General features: G+C 38.6%; 1 protein-coding gene across 1 annotated transcript; it reads left to right on the forward strand.

The window, feature by feature from the left end:
• The first annotated feature begins 9846 nt into the window (after nt 1-9846).
• LOC132104039 (ephrin-A1-like) lies at nt 9847-25471 on the forward strand. Its single transcript, XM_059509223.1, has 5 exons — nt 9847-10141; nt 20402-20697; nt 21512-21577; nt 21668-21757; nt 23517-25471. Exons 1-5 carry the CDS (start codon nt 10044-10046, stop codon nt 23639-23641), a joined length of 675 nt encoding a protein of 224 aa, XP_059365206.1. The 5' UTR covers nt 9847-10043; the 3' UTR covers nt 23642-25471.
• The last annotated feature ends 210 nt before the right edge of the window (nt 25472-25681 follow it).

Here is a 25681-nt window from a genome sequence, read left to right on the forward strand (position 1 = left end):
ATATCTACATCCACGACTTACCGGAAACAACATCCCGGAAATATGGTTACGCTGACGACCTGGCCATTATGATGAGACGACAAACATGGGAGCAGATGCAGGCCAGCCTAAACCAGGACATGGACACCTTGGCAGCCTACCTGCGTGAGTGGCGTTTACAGCTCAGCATCGGCAAGACAGTTGCAGCAGCTTACCACCTGAACAACAGTGAGGCCAGACGGGAACTGGACATATTCGTTAAAAACAAGCGCCTTGAGTTCCAGCAAGCCCCACGGTACCTTGGCATACGCCTGGATAGATCTCTAACATTCAAACAACACCTTGAAGAAGTGACGGCCAAAGTGTCATCAAGGGTCGCAATAATTCGACGTCTCGCTGGTACTAGCTGGGGTGCAACTGCCAAGGTGCTTCGAATATCAACAGTAGCTCTCGTCTTCTCCACAGCTGAATACTGTGCCCCAGCCTGGTGCAGAAGCCCACACGCCAGGAAAGTCGACATTGCCATAAACACCGCCCTTCGGACTATAACTGGCTGCCTGAAATCTACCCCTGTCTACCATCTGCCAACACTAGCGGGAATTGCCCCGGCCGGCCTCCAACGAGAGGCTGCTACCCTCGCTCTTGCAAGGAAAGCCCAAAGATACAACTGGCATATCCTGCACAATACCACCACAACAGCACTGCCTCCTCATAGACTGAAGTCCCGCCACCCGTACAACAAGGCGGCACAAGACCTGCTCAGGTCCATCCCTGAGGACCTGTCTACAGAGGCATGGCTCGCGGCAGCCTGGAAGCAGGAGTGGGAGTCAGCAGGGCCCTCACGAATCCACCGTTACATCTATGACCCTGGAGGCGCTCTTGAAGGAGAGGATCTGCCACGCCGGCAATGGACTCTGCTAAACCGCCTGCGAACTGGGGTTGGACGTTACAAAGCATCGATGAGGAAGTGGGGCCTGGAGGACAGAGCAGTGTGTGAGTGTGGGGAGCCAGAGCAGACCGCTGAGCACATAATCACCACCTGTCCACTGTATAAACCACCATCAGAGGCCGGGCTCTTCGACGTGGGACCTGAGATGAGAACGTGGCTGAGTTCTACTGAGCTGGACATTTGATGACGACACACGAAAGAAGAAGACTGATGGTTTTGTACCACAGCAGATTGCAATGCTGCGTGGGTTTTTGAATGAACATTGAGGGGATTTTATTGATCTCCCTGAAGCTTTTCTTGAGGTGAAGGGATGAAACAATAGTGATGGATTTCAGGCTTGTTCCTCTTGTTTTTGGTTGAAGAGGGATTGTAAAGTTAAAGTAAAAAAAAAAAACCTAGACCAGAGAAGAGCAGAAGTTTGACATGTGCCATGGTTGAAGGAGAGGCAGAGTTTTTAACACATTTCTCTTCCCACTTTAAAGGCTCTGTGAAAGGGACGTTCATTTTAGGGAAGACCTTTCGTGGATTTTCTGCCTCTTTACAAAGAGTAGATGAGTGAAAGGGAATGAAGGGGCAGATGGAAAGAAGGAATCTATAAAATTGATCTCCAACTTTTAAGTGATGTGTTGAAGGTGGAAAATAGAATGTGTCATTCTTCATGAGGTCCTGATAGGATTCATTCTTGAGTATAGATTAATGTAATGCCTGTGGTTTAGAAATGTTAGGAAGTGTTGAATTTTGGGGGTATGGTTCTGACAATTTTTATGATTTTTTTTTTTTATCTGTATTATTACTGAGGAATTTAAAAAAATACAGAAAGAGGGGTGATGAGAGAAAGAGAAATAGGTATATTATGTAAAATCTCATTGTAATCTCACTTTTGCACTATATTTTACTAAGTTAAAATTGGCATAAATGATAGTATTTATTTTCTTTAGAAATCTGTTATTCTTGTTTTTGTTTTGTTACATATAATTGAGAAAATAAATATTGTCATATGCCATCTCCATACCACAAAAATGTTTTTGTAATGCATTGCTCATGGGTAATTTTTTTTAATGTAAGTTTATCATTTAAAAATATAATTGTATGCATTAATAATAAATTTTTGTGTTCTTTCTTAGAAAATGTGAACAGCTGTATTCTATGGAAAAGACAAGAATAATAGTGGCCCACTGCAAACAAAGAGGATCAGGTACACTTTAAAAAAGAAAATGAAATCTTGAGTTTGAAGTAGTTCTGAGTTTTCAAATGTATTACAAAATTGTCATATGATAATATTTATTTTTCTTTAAAGATGTTATTCTTGTTATTTGAGCTATTTAAGGTCAGATCCCCTTGTAAATTTATTCCATTTGTTAGAACATAATATGATACCATTTCGATTAATCAAAAGAAAAGTAGACAGAAGTAACTGCAGAAGTGTGCCACAGCGGGGGGCTCTTAAGAGCAGTAATATGCAAAGGTTTCTCTTAAATAATAAGAGATGAGAAAGTGTGGAGTGTGCCGCGGGAGACACCGGTGCAATAAACTTTCACTTTTTCCAATCCATAGTAAAAATTTGCATATATGAGAGGAAGGCTATAAAATTGATTTTTACATTTCTGTCTAAAGTGATCACCTACTTTTAGCTAATGAAGCAATGTTCAAAGTAAAATGATAAATCACAAAATCTTCGATTATGCTATCTATCTATCTATCTATCTATCTATCTATCTATCTATCTATCGTTTGCCAGGGTGCTGAACACTCATTAAATCTAGTCTTTTCAAAAGATTTTAAAGGGAATTCAGTTGTCAGAAGCCCTTCTATCTAGCCATCTTCTTGTATTTTATCAGAGGATAAAGCTGTGTGATATTCAAAAGATAGAAGAGGAGAGGACAGTGGTGTTCATTTAGTGATCAGCAGAAGTGTGGCAGATGAGGGGGTTGACCGAGTGTGTGATGGATTGAGGCAGTAAAATGTATTCTCTCATTCTCTTGAGTAGTAAGCAGCAGTGAATGTAGATGTGTGCCAGTATGGATGGGAAAAGAATGGACACAGAGATGGAAAGGAGGGGCAATGTCCATTAAAGTGCTTTTTATTAGCAAACATTGTAACCCAGCAGAGCAACAGCCATCAGTTTATCACGGCATAGTGGAGGCTAGACCACACACACACTGTAAAACAACAACTGGACTGACCTCTCAAGTGTATATTTACCCATTTTATTTGACCTGGCTGGTAATGCCAGTCAAGTGCCTTTGTTGAGGGATTCTCCTGTAAGTCCACTCCTAAAAGGTTCTTCAAACTTTGCTCCACCTTAGGATCAACAAAGACCTCAGAGTGTCTGTCTGTCTATCCATCTCTCTCAAAACGCTGCATAGGTCATATATTATAGAAGTATTCAAACTACACTAGGCCCATACAAGCACCAAATTCATGTAAAATATGGTAACGTATGGTTTTCAGTATGGTAACATTAGTAGAGTTTGGTTGTCATCACAACAGAAACATGCCTCATGATTCCTTCATGACATCATTCATACAGTTTTTGAGGGAAGTGATGTCAAATGTGATCTGTCTTGCATCTAATTACATTATAGATCCTGTGCCAGTGGTGGAAGTTTGTGGTTCTGTCCCCAAACTATCTCCAATTGCTCTAAATGACACAAGTTCTTGCTTACAAATGGCTTGTTTGTACATCCATGGAGAAATGAAATCACTTTTTAGAGCATAAAAAACAAACCCAAAGCTGTGTCAGAGTATTGCCTTTGTCAGAAAACATAGGTTTGAGAAAAAATAAAACTGTCACAAGAGCCTGTTACAGTGACAATTTATCAGAGAATGTTTGAGATATAACAAGAAAAAGTGTGTGTGTGTGTGTGTGTGTGTGTGTGTGTGTGTGTGTGTGTGTGTGTGTGTGTGTGTGTGTGTACAGACACAGTCACACAAACACTTTTTTTGATAACAGAAAGTTCAAATGAACAGCATTTAAAACAGAAGTCTTTACTAACATTTAATCCATCCTTTCTGAATAGTATTAGTTTCTTAATTTATTTTAGAATTAATTCACTATTAATCATCAATAATTTGAACCAAAATGTCACATATATTGAATAATAATTTTATATTTTTGATAAATAAATGTATTATTTGGACAGGGAATTTTTTTAATAATCACAATATATCAGATCATATTGTAGCCTCTGTGTGAGGCCAAAGGTTTTGACAGGTTTAGACAGCCCTGCGTGATGTACGTACAGAGAGTGTGGATGCTGTGTTTGGGTTAATGAGGACACCAGGTTTAGGCATATGTGACACGGTGCAGTGAGGAACCCACTTATCTCTGACATCTGGACCCAGGTGCTGCGAGACGTGCATCTGTGTGTGTGTTTGTGTGTGTGTGTGTGTGCATGGCATGCTGCAGCGGCGCTCAGGAGATGCTATAATTTTAGAAAGACTGTTGGTATTGTGCTGAGCTGGGAAGCTAGCATGCTTGTGTATCTGTCCGGGTGGTCCAGCCTCTGTTTAATTTGTCTCTGAAACACAACAAGAGTGCGTTCTTTATGGGTCCACAAAGACCACTGCATAATACGCTTCCTCTATTTTTTACTGTAATGCTCTTATCAGCAAGATCCCTGAAGTATTGACTCTTTTTCTCCTGAAGCAACAGAAATTAGCTGTGGTTGTGTGATTTTTTTTTTATATATATATATATTACATTTGACCAAAATTACATTTGCAGTTTAATGTAAAAAAAAGAAAAAAAGTCTCTATGGGAGGGACTAATTGCACATGGGTTTGATTAAAGCATGAGCTTTTGTGGTCACGTTTTGCAGATTAAATCAATGTGTTTAGATGACTTCTCTTCTTGATAATGTCATATTGTACACTGCTTTAGAGGCAATTGGGTTCAGTTTGTTTTTTAAGAACATTTGTGTATAGGTTAATTTTAACTAATGTGTTTTATGTAGACATATCTATCTGCTCTTTCTACCAGTGTTGTTATTGTTAACTAAAAGTATTTTTTAAGATTCCAGTAATTAGATTGTTGGGAGCCTGGTGAAGGGTGGCGATTTAGGATGGGGTGCCGATGATAATGAGCGGGGAGGCAGCTGACTCGTCACTATATAAATATATATATATATATATATATATATATATATATATATATATATATATATATATATATATATATATATATATATATATATATATATATATGATAGTTTTTGATCCTATATATTATAAGATTAAATCCTCCCGAATCCGTATAAGATGAAAAACTGAAATGAAAATTATAAACGTTGCCTTTATAAATGACGGAAATTAACAAAAATGACTAAAAGACATAAAATTATTCAAACTTAAAGGTACAATTTTTAAGATATCTGCAGTAAAATATCCAAAAACCACTAGGCTAGTGTTATATATTTTGTCCAGCTCATTACTAACAATATCTCTAATGTTTTCAACCACTTGTAAATCATTAGAAAATTCCCATTCTAAACAGTGACACGGGGCAGTGCAGTCGCCTGTCAATGACATTAGTTACCCTTTGTTACCGCCTTTACTGACGTAGAAACCACATGACAACAGTGTCGTGGACAAATGTGGAAGTAGTGTCTAGCGTCCAGCAAACCACTAGCTTGCTTCAAGCCGTTCCTTATTTACTTCTTCTTCCACGTTTTATGGTGGATTGTGTTACTTATTTATGGAACATAATTATGGTTTACCGTCTGCCGCTGATTCTGTCAACAAGGACAGCTCCCGTAAACGTAAGCGTACGGGCCAACAAAATGACCCAAGAAGAGTTTGGGACAAGAGGAGAGAAAGAGCGAGGATCAATATCGGTGTTGCATTTTCTAGATGGAAAGAGCTAGAAATAGAAACTAGAAAGAGATGCCGATCTCGCTTGTGTTTTACTCGACAGGTGAGTTGTTTTGATTCATATCTTTACAGAAAACGTATGCTATTATAACGATCAACAAGATTAGTATTATGGGGCATACACGCCAAACGCAGGGCATCGCGTCTCTAGACCCGCGCGAGGACTCGTCTGATCCATAGTCTGATCACGTCTTTGCATTGACTTTGTATGTAATCTACTCGGGCAAATCGTTGAACTCGCATTTGCTATGTATGCCCAATTATTGTGTTTGAATGTACACGAGTGTATATATTTGTTGAACAAGTGGTAATCGTTTTTATATCATCTGACTAAACAGTAATCAATTAAATCCATGATTTATCTTTCCGTCTGATTGATGGCCGTCAGCGGTTGGGTAGAAGACAATAAATCCCATCATTCCACGCTCCTTCTTAGCATCATCAAACCACACGATTGTTATTGTTTTGGTACTGCACCCTCTTGTGGCAGGTCCTACAGCCTGTACCTGTAAACGGAAAACGGAAAATATTAATAAAAGCTCATTCAAGATATTAAAAAGAACTATTGTATAAATAATACTAAAATTACAGTGATCTATATGTTCATTCAAAAGAATTAATATAAAAGAATTAAGTATAAGCCATAATACTTCATGGCTTCACAGGCAAGGATATTGTGGCTACTAAGATTGGACCTAAATCAACAATTTATAGGATCATCAAGAACTTCAAGGAAAAATTCTTGTAAAGAAGGCTTCAGGGCATCCAAGAAAATCCAGCAAGTGCCAGGATCGTCTAAAAGAATAGCCAAAAGAAAAGATTGTGCAATGCTGTGCACTGGCACAAAACTGGCCTTGCGCTCTGTTTTATTGGATAGTTTACCCAAAAAATGACAAATGAAAGATGAAAGACAGTGCCAGGAGAACCTGTCTAGGCACTTACAGCGTTAAGCCTAATGTAGGCGAAACCCTTCTCTGCAACTGTTCTGAAAAAAGGTCAAGCTTCAGCAGTCTCTTCCCATTTTTGTGGGGGAGAGAAAAAGGTGCTTACTTTAATAACAAAAAAGAATGTTTTTTTTTTGTCAGATTTTGTTTAAGGAAACTTTTAAACAGGCACTTCTATACATGTAACTTTTTAGTCATCTTGGTAAAAGATACAGTACATTCTAACAACTCATAAAAGTTTTCAATTCACAGATTAAACTTCGCCCAGGGCTAAAGGTCACTGCTGACATTCATTCTCATCTGGATACCTTTTATATTCCAGGAATCTGTTTCTTTAAGTAAGGTTTATAACATTTCTCCCTAGAGTATATTTCCTTTCTATATATGTCAGAATATTACATTATTATATGTAAACATGTATGGAGTATTCATATCATCTTTATCTAATGATGTAAATATGCAATATAGACTATTATGTCATCCATGCTAAAATTTGGTGCCACTTGTGCCAACGTCTAACTATATCATTTGTGGTAAACCCTTTGCCTGTCTGTGATAAACGTGAGTGGTGTTCAAAAAAAAAAAAATGAGGAAGAAGAAAAGAAATGGAAAATCAGTTCCCTGTAACATTTTCAGAAATGTTTAACTTTAATAGATGCCAAGACCAGGACAAGACCCAAGAAATAAACACGTTACAGCAAGCTTACAGTGGCTCCCTTCCAAAACCTAGTTAAATGCCTATTCAGCCAGCATCCTAACCTCATAAATGGCCGATTTAGAATGCCTTACAGGACAAAAAGCAGCACAAATGTCTCACGAAAAGCACTCCTTCAGCAGAGTACACAGAATCTATTGTTTTTAATAACTGCCTTTATCATGTTGATATGCTAACAGCCATTTTTGGGTAAAATATTAAATGTGTGTGTCTGTCTGTGTGTATTACTGATACTGTTTTTTATTAATACTTTTTTGTATTAAATGAATTACATATTTTTCCCATTTTGTGCAATATATATAATTATTATTATTTTTTAACTCAGTTCATTCTGGGATTTGAATTTGACCAAATCAATATAGTTTTGAAGACAGCATAATGTTGGAACATCCTATGTATCAAAATAGGACCTATTCAGCTTTAAATTACATCCTACACATGCTGCTCACTAGGCTTTGATAGAGAGCAAATACATTTGCTGTACACCATCACAAAGCCCATGCCCTGATCGATTCCCATAAACACTGACTAATTATATGAGGTTGACATCAGGATCATGATTCATTTGCTTTATGTTGTGCAATATTGAATGCTCATGAGGAAGTCGCTGTCTGTTTTTTTAAGATATATTGTTATTGCTTGCTTACCTGTTAGGACATACAGCTGTTGCAGACATCACATTCCTCACTGGATTGAACTGGAAGGCTAAAGGTGGTGCGAAAATCCAACGAGATCCTGATGGATATGCATCATGCAGCTGTTTCAGAGTGGTGAGGAAAGCTGGAGTGTGTTTATGCAATAGACAAATTAGAGTATAATAGTGGGAATTTTTCATTATATCCTGCCATTTTGACGGTAAAGTAAAACAAATCTCAAAATAGAATGTAAGATTCCACTGAAAATGAAATATGACTGCTTATTTCTTGCTTGTTTGGTTTAACTTTTGTAAAAAATTAATAAATCATACAGACATACAACACTTTCAAATCAAGACCAATTAGAGGCAAAGTTTTATAAAACTAAAGAGGAGGCTTGAAAAGGAGCTGACAGACCATAAAACATGATTTAAGAGTAAACATCAAAAAGGAAAGAAAGAAACGGCACTGAAATAATTGACAACACGTGACTGAAGGGGTTTACGCAAGTGAATTGGTTAGGTTATGTACGGTAAGAGCAAGATGTAAATATAGCAAATGTTAACTATAGTTTTGACATAGGCCAATTGACAAACTATAACAAACAGAATCTGAAAAAAGGTGGCCTAGGAAATGCTTACCAGTATCGAAATTAAAAACTTCAAAGATCTTTCCTGAGTTTACATATATTTCTATTTTTTTGGTTGGTTGAGTAGATGTTGGGTTTGTCTCATTATTAAAAGGAGAGAAGAGACTTGAGCCCCATGATTTGCTCCGTGAGAGGTGCTTGAATTATACATTAGCATTCAGCAGAAGTAACTGCTGTTTTGACAATAGTGCTAAAATGCCTGCTGGCTGTTCTTGAGTCTGTTAGCAGACAGTGTGTATTGTGCCAGACACCTCAAAAAAGTGTATGTGATAGTGAGCAAGTGGGACTAGATTGAAAGTGTGAGATGCACACTAGACATTCTCTAGAATAAAAATGATTTCCTAAATCTGGGGGGGGGGGGGTACATTACATTATCTCTTTGTCCAAAATATGAATATGCATATGCATTAGTATGCAAAAATCATCATTTTTTTAGGTCGTTCAAATACACTTTGTTTCTAAAACAACACCAAGATGTATGTAAAAATGTGTTATGTTTAAGAAGAAATTCATCAAATTCATTTTTTGAAAACATGCTAACCACAATATATGCTTTTATATTAGGAGCATGTCATTTGTTTGACTCTTCTCTGTGGGAGGTTAATCAACTGTATTAAGCTATCAAATATCAATTGTATAATCTAGAAAGAACAAATGAAGGCAGACCAAATTGGATTGACCAAAGACTAGTCTAACTTGAAAGTGTGAAAGTGTCAATGGCTTGTTATTTATAAAAACTTTTGTTGATTGGAGAAGATGAAAGCATTTATACCCTAAGTGTTAAAAGGGGGCCTTTAAGAAACCTTTAACACTTCAGTTCACTCGAATAATCCAATCAGACTGGCCTCAAGGAACCTTTATTTTTAATATCATGGTGTTCCATAACCATGTCGGATTTCTAAGAATAATTCCTATAAGCAGTACATAGGAAAATATGTTAATCAATCAATTCCCCAACCTCAGTTTGAGCTACAATGCGTCTGTAGAGGGCGATCGACTACTACTCCGTTGTGTGGAACGATGCCTGTGTGCTGATTGGCTGTTTTAGCTTTGGGGGCGTGGTTTGAACGAAGGTCTTTCCACAAAACCAAAATGCGACGTGAAGAAAGTTTCATTCAGTACCTACTAGAAAGATAAAAGATACGGATTTCTTGATTTATGGGCAATCTTTGCTGCGCTTAGTTCAAATACGCCAGTAACCAGCTCAAGAGCGGGTTATAGCTGTATGGAAACAGGGCTTTTGAAGAAACGTTACCTAGCTGGTTAATTTCTTCATTTGGATTGAATCACAGACTCTATAATGGATCTGATGTGGCTTTTATACATCGCAGCGAGTCTCTGCGCTTTGCTCGCCTCTGCTGAGAGACACACTGTTTTCTGGAATAGTACCAACTCTAAGTAAGTAAATAATGTATTTATTTATTTTTTACCACTCTTTTCTTTTCCTTTAAATTTAATATTTTGATAATGATTATAACAATTTATGCTGAAACGCTGCTAGTTATAGTAGCTTTTTGCAAACTTCAGCATCATATAGCTTTTTTCAGAGTTGAATTAAATTATATTACGGTGTGTGTGTGTGTGTGTGTGTGTGTGTGTGTGTGTGTGTGTGTGTGTGTGTGTGTTTGTGTTAATAGGCGTTATATGGTCAGTGCATTTGAATGTCTAGCGGAGTTGGAGACTCGTGTTTGTTTACATTGTAGATGTGTTGTTGTTTTTTGACATTATGATTTTGTTACATCTTTACCAGTAACAGATTGCATAATTCAGGTACTCTTATTGCGTCATAATCTGCCTGCTACCCACCACCGAAATGTTTGTTTACCTGTATTTGTAGGCTACATGTGATGCGCAAATCTGCCTCTTTCTAGGAAGAAGTGATGCATGCTGAGTGTGTGCTGACTATGCTCGTTCTCGTACATATCTTCACAGCAATAGTAGTAGCCTATTAAATGACCATATTCATGTAATGTAAACTCAGCAGCGGTCTTGCCATGGTGATGTTAATTCATGGTGGGAAAACCCAAAAGACTAAACAGAAAAATAGGAAGAAATTGATCGTTTTGCTCTTTTGACGTGTAGCCTATGAGTCAGTAAAGTGTTGAAATATAGGTGTTGAATGTCGAGTGACTTTTCCGACTGATACGTGCAGAGCAGATGACTGGATTGCAAAACTGGTTCGAGGCAGACGCGTTTTTTGGATCTTTATATAGATTCGATTGAACCGATTCACCGAGCGTTTGGGGTTGACTGAAGGGAAGAACTTTGTTTCAGAGGTGCTATCTTTTAGCATATTTTTTCGAGCATGTAGGAAATGTTATTTTGCAAAACATAAACTGTAGTGTATTTAACTACATTCAGGAGTATTCAACTATAAAAAAAAAAACATAAAACCATAAAAATATTTACCAAAAAAATGTGAGTGGACTTCTGAGAATCGTTTTGAGTGCTAATACTAAAAGTAATTGAATGAAATAATAACATAACAAAATATATTGATTAAACAATAAAATAAAGTACTATTTTGAACCGGTTTACAGAAATTAACTTATTTGAGCAAATTAATCCTATTTATCAAAACTTGACAGATAAGGGGTGGGGTCATACATATGGGGTTACAGTAATGATTTTGACATCTCTGAATATTTATGTTAATATACCACAAAAGACAACAAAGGCAGCAAGACTGTATAAGTGTAAACAGAGAAACATTGATAACATACTGAAAACTGATGAATTACACACACACACACTTAAACCATCGACTTACACACACACACACACACACACACACTTAAACCATCAAGTGTTTCCTCCAGCAGATGTAATGATTATTTCAATGTCCAAACAGTGGTCATTTTAGCACCTATGTAATCCACATTTCATTCCATATAATCTTACTCTCTCTCTCTCTCTCTCTCTCTCTCTCTCTCTCTCTCTCTCTATCTCTCTTTCTTTCTCTCTCTCTCTCTCCCTCGCTCCCTCGCTCTGTCATCTAATCCTGTTTTCATAGAAATACTAGAGGGGCTGAGGAGATGCTTTTTTTCCTGCATGTCTTTCTTTCTGCCTTTATTCCACATTACATTTTGCACTACTTTCTTTCTGCAGTTCTGTCTGTATTTTTTTCTTTTAATTCCACGAATTAAATATAGTCCATGAAGTGTAATAATGTGGTTGCATTATATGCATCGATGTCTCCAACACACATCGTCAGCAGAGTGTGTGCATGTGTGTATATAAGTCTTGGGGGAAGGTTGACTTCAGGGTCGATAGATCATTGCAGCTGAGTTTTTTTTTTTTTCAGCATGAGAGGTGATTCTGAGTCAGGTCGTGTAAGTGTGCATGTTTGAATGTGTTGGTGCGTGTTCTTGGTGTGCTTGCTGAAACACGTGTTGTAGTGTCACTCACAGTCGATAGTTGATCAACCGGAAGGTGTGAGCTGATTAAGGAGTGCCCTGGTGAGCAGTTGTAATCAAGCCCTTGTTAATGATTCACTGACTCACACATATATTTATTAACTAAACTTTTTCTATTAAATTCTCTGAGTGCTCCTGAAGAGTGTTTTTCTCCAAGTTTAACCATTTGAAAGTACCACTAGTAATAGTTCACCAAAAATTACAAATTTTATTTATTCACCCTCTTGTTGTTGAAACCAGAAAGTGAAAGAAAGCAGTGCACCAATAACATATTATATATCTTAAAAGAGCTCCAAACTATATTCCAAGATATCTTAACTCACATGATAGTTTTGTGTGAGGAACAGACTGCGTCATCATTCACTGAAAACGGTGACACCCATCCTAGCTTTCTTTGGCATTTTCACAAAAGTTCATGAGATGAAGACAAAGTCCCATTCAGAACGAATCATTCTTTTAAATGGAACTTTTTCAATGTATTGTTTAAGACAGTTCAGAAAACTGGTCTGACTGATTCGGTCATAAATCTTGTACTTACCATCTCAATGATCTTGTCCCAAATACATCTTTTTTGTTTTGTTTTTTGTTTTTTTAATAACAACTTAAAATCCCTTTGTTTGTCACTCAAGCCACTGCAGGACTTCAGGAAAATTGTAATTTGACACATATGAATCACTTTTATTATCTTTTATTTATGCTTTTTGATGCTCGAAAGCCCTCATTTATTGTAATTGTACAGCAAAGAACAGGTAGTCCACTATTCACAGTTTCTCCTTTTATGTTCCACACAAAGAAAAAAAAATTTGGTTTTGGAACAACATGAGAGTGAGTAAATGATGACTAGGGTGAACTAATCTTTTAATATCACTTATGGATGCTAAATCTTTTCTGGAACGGTTGCTGTTATTATTTTGTTAGCACTCAAAGACTTATAGAGATTTCTTCCCTTTCTGTATCTTTCTTGTCTTTTGTTGGCCTTTCTCTCCTACCTGTTCTTCCCAAACCTCCTCCCTTTCCTCTGGCTGTGTGCCCCGTACCGCATGGTTAACTGCCAAAAAGTTCAACCTCTCCTCCACTTCTTTTCCTTTAACTCTTTCCCTCGATCGTTTTGCCCTGCCCTTATCCCATCAGTACCCCAAAACTCTCCGACCTCCGCACATTTTTGTTTCTTCTCTACTTGTCCGCGATCACCCCATTGAGTTACTGTTTCACCCTGTAAAAAGGCCTTTTACATGGTTTAATTCAGCCAGAAATGGGGCTTTCTTGTTTTTCTACCCAAAATGTCCCATTCACTTGTGGGGGGTTTTTCTTCCAGGGAACAGGGCTTTTTTTTTTTTTTTTGCTTGTGGGGTTTTGCCAACTAAGTGCTTTTTTGTTATATGTTCCAGCCAAATTAGCACACTCCCATCACCGATCTGCAGTGGAACAAAACCAGGGGCTAGTGTGACCAATTGCAGGCCATGAGTTCACAGCCAAAAAGAAGTGGCATTCATGCAGTGTGTCTGTCACTGTGAGTGTCTGTAAATGTGTGCGGAGACGAGAAGGGGAGATAGAAACCGGTGATAAAGTGCCATTTTGCTTTTGTCTGCATGTCACTTAGCATTAAACTCATCAGATCTGTGTGTGTGCATGTTCGACTGACAGTGAGAGAGTGAGTGATGAAGTGCCATTCACTCTCTGTAGTCTGTCACTTTCTCTGGTGGTCTTCAAATAGGGAGGCCACCACTCGAGCCCACCTCTCTCCCGATCTCCCATCTGGCTTCTCCTTCATTCCCTCTACCTTTTATCTCAGCCATACACGCCAACGCTTTTCATCCTTTTATTCAGTTCCTGTCCTTATTTCCTTTCCCTCTGTAAAGGAAGAAAGAACGAGAGGTGTTTTCCTTGGCTTTCTTTATCCGGTTTGGAAGCCATAACCACAAGAGCCTGTCTCACTCCCCTTTTCTCCTCCCTTTCACCTTCTCCATGCCCATACCATCCATTCCCTGAGTCTGTATTCTGCCGATATCTTCAGAATTCAAATCATTCACAAAGCTCTACAGGCTCTTAATCTTTCATCTTGTGAATTTAATCTGGCTCCTTTTTTTTGCTGATTGCTGACCCATGATAATCTTCACCAGCAGACCTTATTCATTGAAGCTCCTACAGGCAGTCCCTATCGGCAGAAGTGTTTTCTTTATATAATGTGCAAAATATGTGACATTTGTCAAGTCCTGAGAGATTTACTATATTGTGAATTTTCAAGTAAACTCTTGCCAAAGGTTGAGGAGACGGTCTTTTCCCTCGTCTGGCGTGAGTTTCCTGGCCAAGTGTTTTCCCGGGAAAACAGCACATCCTGCGTGTACAATTAACAAAACCTTTCTCACACACTTGCGCACGCAAGCGGCCCACATGTTACAAAAGTCTCAGATACACACTTCCTCATATGCAGCATACTCTGAAATATTATTCACACAAGTTAAAGGGCTTGTGAAAGCGATCGTTTTATCTACAGCCCGTCTTGCACTCATTGCTTTCTCACGCACTTTGGTTCAAAGATGATTTGTTCATTACACCTTCAATAATACTGTTATCTTTCTGTTTAATCGTACAGCTGCTGTCACAGTCTTCAACTCCTTCACAATTCCCAGAATTGTTCCTTCTTCATTTTTGAACATCTTTTATTTATCTTTCATGTTTAATCCGTTCCTCTCATATTTAAGACCACAGATACATTTAACAGCGCTTTACAATCACAAGCTAAGTATTTGTCAGGGATGTGCTGTTTGTGTCAGTGTGTTTAATGTCTTAGGATCTTGTTGTCACAATCTCAACCCCATGTGGTCTTGTCTCCACACTCTTGTTGTTTGTACTGTTCTTGAATGGACTGGTGTTTTAGATGAAGGTCCGTTCCCACAGTGCATTGCACACATTTTATTATGGCACGGTGCGAGAGGCCACTCCCCCTGCAGGATGGCTAATTCCTAAAGAATGCAAGGAACTACTGAGGTAATTTTTATAGTGATATGAGTCGCCTTGTGTACTTCTCATTCCCCTTCATACTGAGTGCTCACATTTTTCTAATTATTTATGTAATCCATTTATCTATGAGAGGACATCAGAGCTGAGCAGAGCCAGTTGGTACAGTTGACTGATTAGGTCTGTAATTAGTGTGACAGATTGGACAAATAAGGAATTAGATTTTAAGACTCTTTATACACAAGATAGATTGAAAAAAACCCTGGTGTGGAATAGTCTCTCAAATGGGGGAACTGGTTGGATTTGGTTGCCATGGCAATCGCAAAGGGCCAGAGTTAGTGTCCACAAACGTAGGTCACTAACCAACATAACTCGAATTCCAGCGAGCCGCTCTCTGATTGGTTGAGAATGCCTGGGGGCGGGGTCACTGGGAGAATGAATGGGGGATCAAACAGGCTTATTGAGCGCTGAGAGATGAACCGAGAGAGTGGACAGAGATGGATGGATTGAAGAAAAGATGAAAGAGTGGGTCTGGACTGAGTCAGGGTGAGGACAAGCACAAGAGCGACCCGTTCTGGTTAATCAAAGGATTCCTTGCTTTTTTCCATTCTTCACATTCTTTTTCTATCTTACACCTGCACAGTACAAAGCAGTTTTTTACAAAATCTTCCTTCCAAACCGAACCATCTCACCCATTCCTTTCCCTTTTTCATTCTATCGCTCTCTCTGTCTCCTACCAGCCTTTGTTGCATTTCCAACTGAACCACTCCACTGATACGCTCCAACTGTGTTTCAGAACAATAAAAGCGCTCGCTATGGGCCCCTCATCTCTCTCTCTCTTTCTGCTTGCATTAAAGTAAATGAGGCCCCTGGCCCCTCTGCAACCTATGTCGGGTAATCCCGGAGCACAGAACACCCAATGATCCTGCCACACTGCATTCCGAACCAGTCACCCGGAACAACGCCTGCTGCATTAGTGCTGAATTAAAACAATAGAAGTTTCATGGGCTAATGGCAAACTTGATTTAGCCAGCGAACGCAGGTGTGCAGGTGAGAGTGAAGGATAGATATTTGAACAGATCCGGGGTCAGAATTTTGTCAATTACCATATAGACTGTAGTATCAGGTGGTGAAAGCTACAAAAGATCACAGATTGAATGACAAGGATGTTGGCGGACCTATTGTTTGAGCAAGTGACTGTGTGTGTGTGTGTGTGTGTGTGTGTGTGTGTGTGTGTGTATGGGTGGGTGGGTGTTTAAATACCTCAGACCTTCCCTTTTAAATGGGTGAATGTGGAAAGAATGTTAAATTGTGTACTTTCTGGAGTATTACCAACTTCTCTGCATCTGTGTGTAAGTGTGTGTTAAGGTCTGCGCTGCTGTCTTCCGAGTATTTCCTCACCCTCTCACCCCCCACTGATCATCCCCCCTTTCTGTAACCTCTAACATTCCAGCGAGTGATAGAGTGTTGAAATGAGAAAGGGAGAGGGAGGTGAGACCAATTGATAGACAGGCTTAGAAGGGCTAAAAAAGAACAACAAAAACAAAACTTTGAACTAAAGATTAGGAGACCAGAGATTAACCCTACAGTCACCCATTTGGCATCAAGTCGATTCTTTCTACTGAGCATTCCATTGATATTTACAAGAAGATGAGTTCAGGATGAAAACACTTCAGCTATTCATGTTTTACGGTAAGCACGGACGTGACTCACAAGCAACCGTATTCACCCGTATTCTTCTGCCAGGTTTCTGTGTTCTTAAATCAGGCACAGAATTCATTCATTCTCATATTTTATTTACTTAAATTATTTATATATATATATATATATATATATATATATATATATATATATATATATATATATATATATATATATATATATTAGGGGTGTAACGGTACGCAAAAATCACGGTTCGGTACGTACCTCGGTTTTAAAGTCCCAACAAAAGCCTGGAACAAACAAACAAAAAAATCAGAGGCAGAACACAAAGCATAAATGATTTAAGTTCATGGATGCTCAAGATGAAGTTTAGCCCAGTATGTATGATGAATGGCATTACTGTACTATGAATAAAGGCATTGATAAAGTAACTGTAGCATTTGAAAGGACACTAGCACAGGGAGCACCCGCTGACCCCTGTATTGAGATGGGGTCCATCCCCCACTGCTTTCTCCCACCCTCCCCACTGACTCCCAGCCCCCAGGGGCTGAGGGGGGAGCAGCATAATTGCCCCCCTCTGGGACCACTTTAATTCCAGTCTTTGTGTTTTAATTTCCCCCCCTCCTGAACCTCTTTTGATGAACACATTGGGGCCATACCACAAGCAGATTTTAATCAGGGCTTTAACGGGGTGTGTGTGTTCTGGTGCACCAGATGACTACTCCCAAGCATCTGGTGACAGCAGTTAAAGAATGTGAGACATGTAAATTATTATTGGCTATGAGGTATATTTGCTTCATTCATCAAACTAAGATGCATCAGTGTGTGACTCCCGTACACTATGGAAGCATACGGGTAGCAATATTCAATTTGGAATGTAATCACGCAGTGATTGACATGGCGCGAGGGGGCGGATACGTGATCGGCTCGGAATGCATTTTCAATGTGCACATTGAATTTTGCTACATTCATTGCGGGACATTGAATGAAAATGCAGTCGTAAGTGTCTTGACTGTGAGTGTTAATGCAATTAAGAAAAATAGCATTTGAATGATAATTTTGCCACAGTTTTTGCTTGAACATTTTATTAATATCTAATCATTTCTGTAATACATTTTCATTTTAATTTTGCAACTTATAAAGTGTTAAAATGAGTATTAATTTTACATATTAAAACTAGTGTGTGAAATGGCAAATGAAAATTATGTAATTTAATTTTCATTTTGGACCAAACATTGCACAAATGTATTTAGAAAATGTAAATGTAAATACAGAAATGCATTGCCATTTTACATATTGCATTGTCATTTTGCATATTACATTCCAAATTGAATATTGCTACCCGTATGCTTCCATAGTACACGGCCACCAGAGAATTGAAGTGTGTGACTGGGAGTACTAGGTTTGGCTTTATGTGTAACTCTATGTGTATGTGTGTGTGTTTGGATCAGCAGTGAGTGAAAGTGGCAGGCCAATTAAAAGGGCTGTGTGTGTGTGTAAGACTAGAAGAGGTCTGGAGCCAGATCGTCTGTCCTAAGACCAAGTGGTCCCCCATCAACAAACAAGAAAAAGAGAGAGCGAGAAAGACTTTGGAGACTTTGATCATCGAGCAGAAGTGTGGATGTTGTCACACACGACAAACACCCACTCTGGGAAATAACGTAGCTGCTGTTTCCGGCAGACAGGGAGGAAAGCTGAAATTTTCCAGAAAGTTAGGAGGATCCCAGTTAGTGTCTATGACGCTCACTTAGGCCCTTGAGAAGTTTGTGCTGCAATGTTTCAGTGTCAACTGATAATTTACTCAGTTTGCTAGAGTATTAAACATTCTAAAGAAATTATGAGTGGTGAATGCTTGTGCGCGACCCACCACCATAATGATAAGGTGTTGTAGGTGGTTGCTAAGATGTTGCTATGAGGTTGCTAGGATCTTCTAGGCAGGGCATTTGTTGTTGTTAACTTAGTAGCCCAAGTGAAAAGAGTCCATTTCCAAATCTCTATGATATTCTAGTCCCTAGATATGGCTCCTTGGGTCACTCCTTTATTTAAAAGTAATTGCGACTTTTCCAGGTAGAAATTGTAAGTCTAGATATTTTATATTTCGAAACCACTCAATTTGAGGTATCAATCACATCCTTGGCATAAACAATGCTAGACAAATTACACACTATAGAATAATACTTTGCAGTCAGCATCAAATGAAATTTCACCCTACCTATTTTTGTAAATACATGTTATTGATCTCGCAGTTCAACAATGCATATTTCAATCTTGAATCGAAATGTCAAAAACCAATCTCCCAATGACTTTTCTCTGGTGCCGTATGCTGGAATTCTCTAACCATTTAGTCCACTTAAACCCTTTTATCAATCGAATACAAGCTTGAGACAACAACCATTGAATTTAGCCAAATACCCTTTTGGATGTACTTCACGGTATGAAAGAAATGATTACTCTCTTCATTTGTTTCATTGCAACTTTAAAGGGTAGTAAGCATTAACAAGGTTCACTAATACAGCTTGTCATTAAAAGTACATTAAAAAACTTTGACTCCACAAAAGATAGACACATTTTCAGAGGACAAGAAGTAAACCTAATCACCATATAGCTGTTTTAGGCCTGGCTGATATTGAGCTCATAATGAAAAAGCTTGAACCTGAGCTGAGCTTAGAAATGAACGTATGGAAGCTAAAGTGGCATCCGATGATGGATGGATGAATAAATAAACAAGGGCATTCTTTCTGCCTCTGGCATTCTTCTATCAGTGGGCAGCACATAAACAGAGATATAATACTGGCAAAAGAGCTACAGGAGCAGAACCAAGAATAAAGCCAATGCTGGAGAGAGGGAGGGAATGGAGAGGAGCAGACAGGCAGACTGTCTCTGTCGCCTCCTTCCATGTGTCAAATGAAAGGGAGAAGTGTGGCGTAGACGGGGTGTGTATGACTCCGTCAACCAGTGTGCGTGTGTTTATCTGTAATGAGTAAGGGAGTGTTGATGAAACTCCAATTTATTTCTACATTTGTGTTTGTGAGTATGAGTGTGTGTCTCTGCATACTGTATAGTCAGTAATCATCAACTGGTGATGCAACCTGACACATAGCTAATGCCTTTGCGTAAATAAGACTCTGCTCTCACAAGGCGAGCGAGATCAATATGATGCACAAATTCACGCCAAACACATCCATATTCCTGCCATTCTCGTAGACTCTGACCTGTTCGATCAGTGAACTGATGTTCAGAATAATCTATATTCATGCTTCTGTCTTGGCTCTTCTTCTTCTAAGAAATCAACATACTCATCTGTCTTTCCATTGTTCACATTTTTTGTCTTTTCTTGCCCGGCGCCATCCCTTTGTGATTTGTCTTTGAGATGGTATTGTAGATCAATGCGAGGGCAATTGAAAATGTGATTGCATCAGGCTTGGCATTCAAGTCAGACTCTCTGTGAAAGTTCTCTAAATGAAGAATTCTTGTCGCCGATGGGACAGACATTGCTAGATTGCTAGATCTCAAATCTTAGATGATCTTGTCTAAAAAAAAAATAGTTTTATAGGTTTTTAATATATTAGCATTAGCTATATTTTTATACAAAATATTTACGGAATCACTCATTCTCTTTTAGGTTCCGATGGAACAACTATGCGGTTGAGGTACACCTGAACGACTACCTGGACATTGTTTGCCCACACTACCCACTGGGCGAAGTGCCGTCACAGGACGCAGAGCGCTACGTTCTCTACATGGTGGAACGCGAAGACTATGAAACCTGCCGTCCACAATCCTATGATCAGATGCGTTGGGAATGCGGCCACCCTTTCGCCCCACACGCACCCGAGAAGTTCTCAGAGAAGTTCCAGCGCTTCACGCCATTCACTCTGGGAAAAGAGTTCAGACAGGGCGAGAGCTACTACTACATCTGTGAGTTCAGGCCTTACAAAAGTCAGCTTGCACTTAAACTATGAATGTAACATTTATGGTGGATCGTTTTAAAGAATGGTTAGTGGTGGAAATGCTATTGAACATCCGAAAACCCGTTATAGATTTATTGCCCCACAAACCATGCGCTGAATGCTTAGTCTGTGAGTCAAATTCAAGCCCTCCTTCAGCACCACAGTAATGAATACATTTCAATTCATGTTGTGAATTGCTAAACTGGCAGCAAAACTACTACGTGTCTTTCTGGCATCCCCATAGGCTATCCTTGGGGATTTTGGGCAGTCGGAAACACAAGGAGCACAATTCAGCCAGCATGTAGACTGGAATATGGAGGTCTAGAATTAAGAATGGCGAAATTCAACCAACCCAATTTAGACCGTTTTAGGAAAGGATACTGCTAAAAAAAAAGTTAATTGTGCAAACAATGTGCAGTCAAAGATGGAGCGTTTCATGGATAAAAATGCATTAGGTCTGTTTTGATGGAGTGGAAAGATCAATGTCAGTTAGTCAAATACAAATACAGCTAAAGCACAGCTAAACCCAATTTTCCCTGTTGCAGTTTAAATCAATGGATTTAGCAGCTCTGATACAGTGTAAACAAGGCACCTTAGAGCACAGTTGCACCACTGTAATAAAAGAGATCAGACAGGTCACAGGTCCAGATGGCTGCTAAAGAGAAATGGATTAGGCACTACACATCTAACACCAAATCTCCTTTCTGCTACTCATTTACCTCTCTCCGTTATCCTTTTATCTCCCTCAATCCTGACAGTCTTCTTTTTTTTTCGCCTTGCAGCCAAACGACTGCACCACCATGGACAGGAGTGTCTGAGACTCCGGGTGGATGTAGTTGCCAATGATGGTGAGTATCTGAATCTAAAAAAATCTGAAAACTCCACATATTTTGAATTTCAGTTGACCTGTGTATTCACTGGTGTTTGTTTCCATTCAGGTTCTCAAGAAGCCAGGGTTGGCACAGGAGGCGGAGCCAAGGTGGGCACAGCGGGAGGAGCTCACACACCGTCTAATCGGTTACCAGCAGGTAACAGTCACACTGAGTAAAAAAAAAAAAAAGTATTTTACACATGTCATGAATACAGTTGCAGTGTATGCTGTCCAAGTATAAGTACACAGATGTTTCTACACAACATCATTTTAACACACTTTTGCCTTTCCACAAAAATATTAAGCTGCCCAAAAAAAAGACATTTCCTTTTTCAACGTCAAATAACGGAGGAACGTAAAGAGAGCGCTGGAAACGCACAAGCCAGCAATATTTCTTATTTATTGGCATGACATTTCGTGCAGAATGTTTTTTTAACATTGATAATAATAAGAAATGTTTCTTGAGCACCCAATCGGCATATTATAATGATTTCTGAAGGATCATGTGATACTGAAGACTGGGGTAATAATGCTGAAAATTAAGCTTTGCCATCACAGGAATAAATTACATTTTAAAATATTTTAAAACAGAAAGCAATTACTTTAAATTTGTAACAGAATTTCACAATATTACAGTTTTTGAAAGCCTTGGACAGCATAATAGGCATTAGGGCTGTCACTTTAAGTTCGAAAATCGATCGGACCAACCAAAAAAAGTTTCGAAAATAAAAATAGGGAATCGATTTTAACCAAATATGTACACTATTAATTTTAAAAGAATTAAGCAATTAAAAAATATAGATATAACAAAACTCACAAACAAGCAGAAAAAGAAAATAAAGAATTTTACGCGCCTATAAGACCCAGTGACGCCGAAGGCGACCTCTTATGCTGAATAAAGCGAAAAGAGCGTCTGGCGCAAATAATTTCAATGATAAGTCAATGTAAAGACGCGTTTATACGCGTCTGGAGGTCTCGCAGCGTGGTAGAGGCGAATTTGCCTCATTCGCGCATCTAGTTACAGGAGATTCTGAGTTATAAAAAGGACCATTGCAAGCTGACAGCGACCGGCTTTTGTGGTGGAAAATTGGCAGTAATACCCCCACCTTGAGCAGCTGTACCTGAGTGTCCCTGGGACATCAGAGCGGTCGGGGCGCGTCTTCTCAACAGCTGGACATATAGTGAATAAAAAACGCTCTGCTCTGGACCCCGAAAATGTTGATCGACTTGTTTTCCTGTCCAATAAATTTGTAATGGCCATAGCCTTTTTGCGCATTTCATTATGCCTTCCTAGTGCTGCCTAGCCTAAGTGTCGGTTACGTTCAGTAAAAAAAACACACATGGCCTGTTCTCAAGTCCATTTAAAGTTTCATTTTTTGAACAGTTGTTTGAAATGGATTGAATCATTATTTAAAATAATCTTGGAGATTTTTGAATTGTCTAAATCATAAATGCAGCCGGGTTGAAGCCTGCAGTGATGTTTTTCTTTTGTTATGGCAGCCGTCCCCTCTGCATATATATTTTTTTGAGAATGTTGCACTCCTGTTGCTGTTTGTTATTCTGCACGAAACTTCATGCCAATAAATAAGAAATATTGCTGACGTGTGCGTTTCCAGCGCTCTCTTTACGTTCCGTTATTTGACGTTGAAAAAGGAAATGTCTTTTTTTTTTTAGACATGGAAAATCGATTTTACAATCGATTCAATGAACACTTATGTCTGAAAAATCTAAAATAATTTTTCACAAAAGTGACAGCCCTAATAGGCATTCTTTTTTTTATTGCTTTATTAAAATCTTATATATCAGTAAAAAACTGCCACTATGCATGGTGAATAGTCAATGTGGTTTCGGGCCTTATCTTTGTAAACCATCTACAACCACTAAAAAACTAAATATTTATTACTTCCTTGTTACAGATGATCCTGTTGTGGCTCTTCCTGATGTACAGAAAAGCAAGCGGACAAACTCTGCCATTTCAATAGCGTCCTGGACTGTCCTCACAACCTTACTCCCCATTTTATTATTACTGGTCTTACAGTGAGATGAACATTGGACTAAATTACACTTACAAAAGACTATAATGACAGCGGCCTGTGTTGATGGAAGCACACAGGGGTAGCTCTTTACATCCCAGTGCTGGCCATTGGGAGACGCGAACAGAAAGTGGAGCTCTCTCACACCGCTGGTGCAGGTGGAGAAGCGTAACTGGAATGAAGAGTTCTTTGAACATTCTGGCACTTCTAAAGAAACAAAACGAGACGTCAGTATTCTCCTGGAAATATTGTTCATGCAAAGGGAATTTTGCTCATATAAATGCCAGGCTACACAATACCTGGATAAGAACAAACTGAAACAGTAATGCAGAATTTGAAATAGCACATACTTTAAGTGTGGACAGTCCACATCCACAGAGTTGAGTTTCATAATGAGGGGACGCAAGCCAAGATTGAGCCAAAGACCACAGAGCTTCTCACGAAGGAGCAGAGCGATCAAACCTTTCATTGTTTTCTCATGTTTTGTTGATCCAGAGAAATTCATGTAGCATTAACTCAGTGGGTTTTATTCTCACAATTTTCTCATGGTTTTATAAGACTGTGTGCTGTACCTTTATTTAAACCTGGAAATGCAGCACAGAACACACACAACCCCCTTTTCCCACTGAAATGGTGCTGGTACCTGTGACGGGACATCTGTGGAAATGAGTAGAGGATGTCAGATTGGGCGCCCTCACCCTGTCAGCGGAAAACGGGGGCATCAATACTGTTTACCAAACCCACTGACACACTTCCATTCACACATGCTGTGTTGTTTTAGTACGTTCGTTGTTTAAAGAGTTATTAAATTCTTAGGTTTGCTGCAGAACAAATGACTGTATATACTGAGCACAAATGTTTACTCTGTAATAGAGAAAGAGGAAATGAGACGCAAGAGAGGAGACACTTGTTGGATTCATGTGTATGTAGATGTGTAGATGGAAGACAGAAAGAAAAGCAGGAAATGTTGATGTTTCCAGAAACACACAATCCCTCTCATGTGTGTGTGTGTGTATATGTTAGCAGAGGAGATGTGTTGATCTGTCCCAGAACAGTGGTCAGATCAGCACCCTCAGCATTTAGACGGCATACAATCACTTACACATCACAAATGGACAACTGGAAGCCAAAGGAAGAAAACAACCCAACTGATCTGTGTTGGTAGTTGGAATATATATTGATAATAGAGTATATGGGGTTGCCCATGTCAAATATAAATATAAAATAAAATTTCTATTAATGATAGAAAATGATATTTAAAATCATTAAGTTGCATTTTTTATATATATATATATATATATATATGTATATATATATACTGTTTAAATAATAAAAAATTATTTATTTATAACATATATTTTTACTTAGTATTTAATTAATATTCACCACAAAAAAAAAGCCACAGTTATTGACCGATGAATCTCAAAATGTCCAAATATCCACTGATTAATTGACCTACCTGATACATCAGTCTGTTACTAGAATATAAGCCTGCTATGTTTGATTTAATCTACATACACAGGACACACATTTATGACACGAATCAGCTAAAGCACTATGAACGAAACACCACTGACTCTGACATGATGTAGCTGTTTAAGCTCAGTTCCGGGCAGTTGTTCATACGACTGACGCAGCTGTATACGACTAACGTTAGATCACTCTGATTCATTTTGTTTTCCTTTTTTCATTCTCGTATTCTTATTTTGTATATGTATTGTGTAAAATGTATATTATGTATATAAAGAGGATTATATGAAAAAGACCTTTGATAAGAAAAAAAACAGTTAATGTGAAGATTCTTATGTGAAAATAAATGATATTTTTGGAAAATGCGATTGTCGCCGTCCTTGTATTTTTTGCAGAGATGTGTGATGTCATTTCCTGTGTCCTGTTGTCCTGATTGTATTTATTTAGTGCATGCAAAATAATATGGCATTGATATCGGTTACTTTTTCTAACTGTTTCTTCATTCAGCATCAAGTCTAATTTTTTAGAACAAGGATGATTCCCAAGCTGAGCCAAAGCACATGTTGTCCTGTGCATGT

Source organism: Carassius carassius, chromosome 25 (assembly GCF_963082965.1).
Source record: "Carassius carassius chromosome 25, fCarCar2.1, whole genome shotgun sequence".
NCBI lineage: Eukaryota > Metazoa > Chordata > Actinopteri > Cypriniformes > Cyprinidae > Carassius > Carassius carassius.

Excerpts from the sequence above, each read along its gene's own strand:
- LOC132104039 (XM_059509223.1), top strand. The coding sequence starts at position 10,044 with ATGGATCTGATGTGGCTTTTATACATCGCAGCGAGTCTCTGCGCTTTG. Across the intron at positions 10,142-20,401 it reads TGGAATAGTACCAACTCTAA|GTTCCGATGGAACAACTATG; the intron begins GTAAGTAAATAA and ends ATTCTCTTTTAG. Across the intron at positions 21,758-23,516 it reads GTCTAATCGGTTACCAGCAG|ATGATCCTGTTGTGGCTCTT; the intron begins GTAACAGTCACA and ends TCCTTGTTACAG.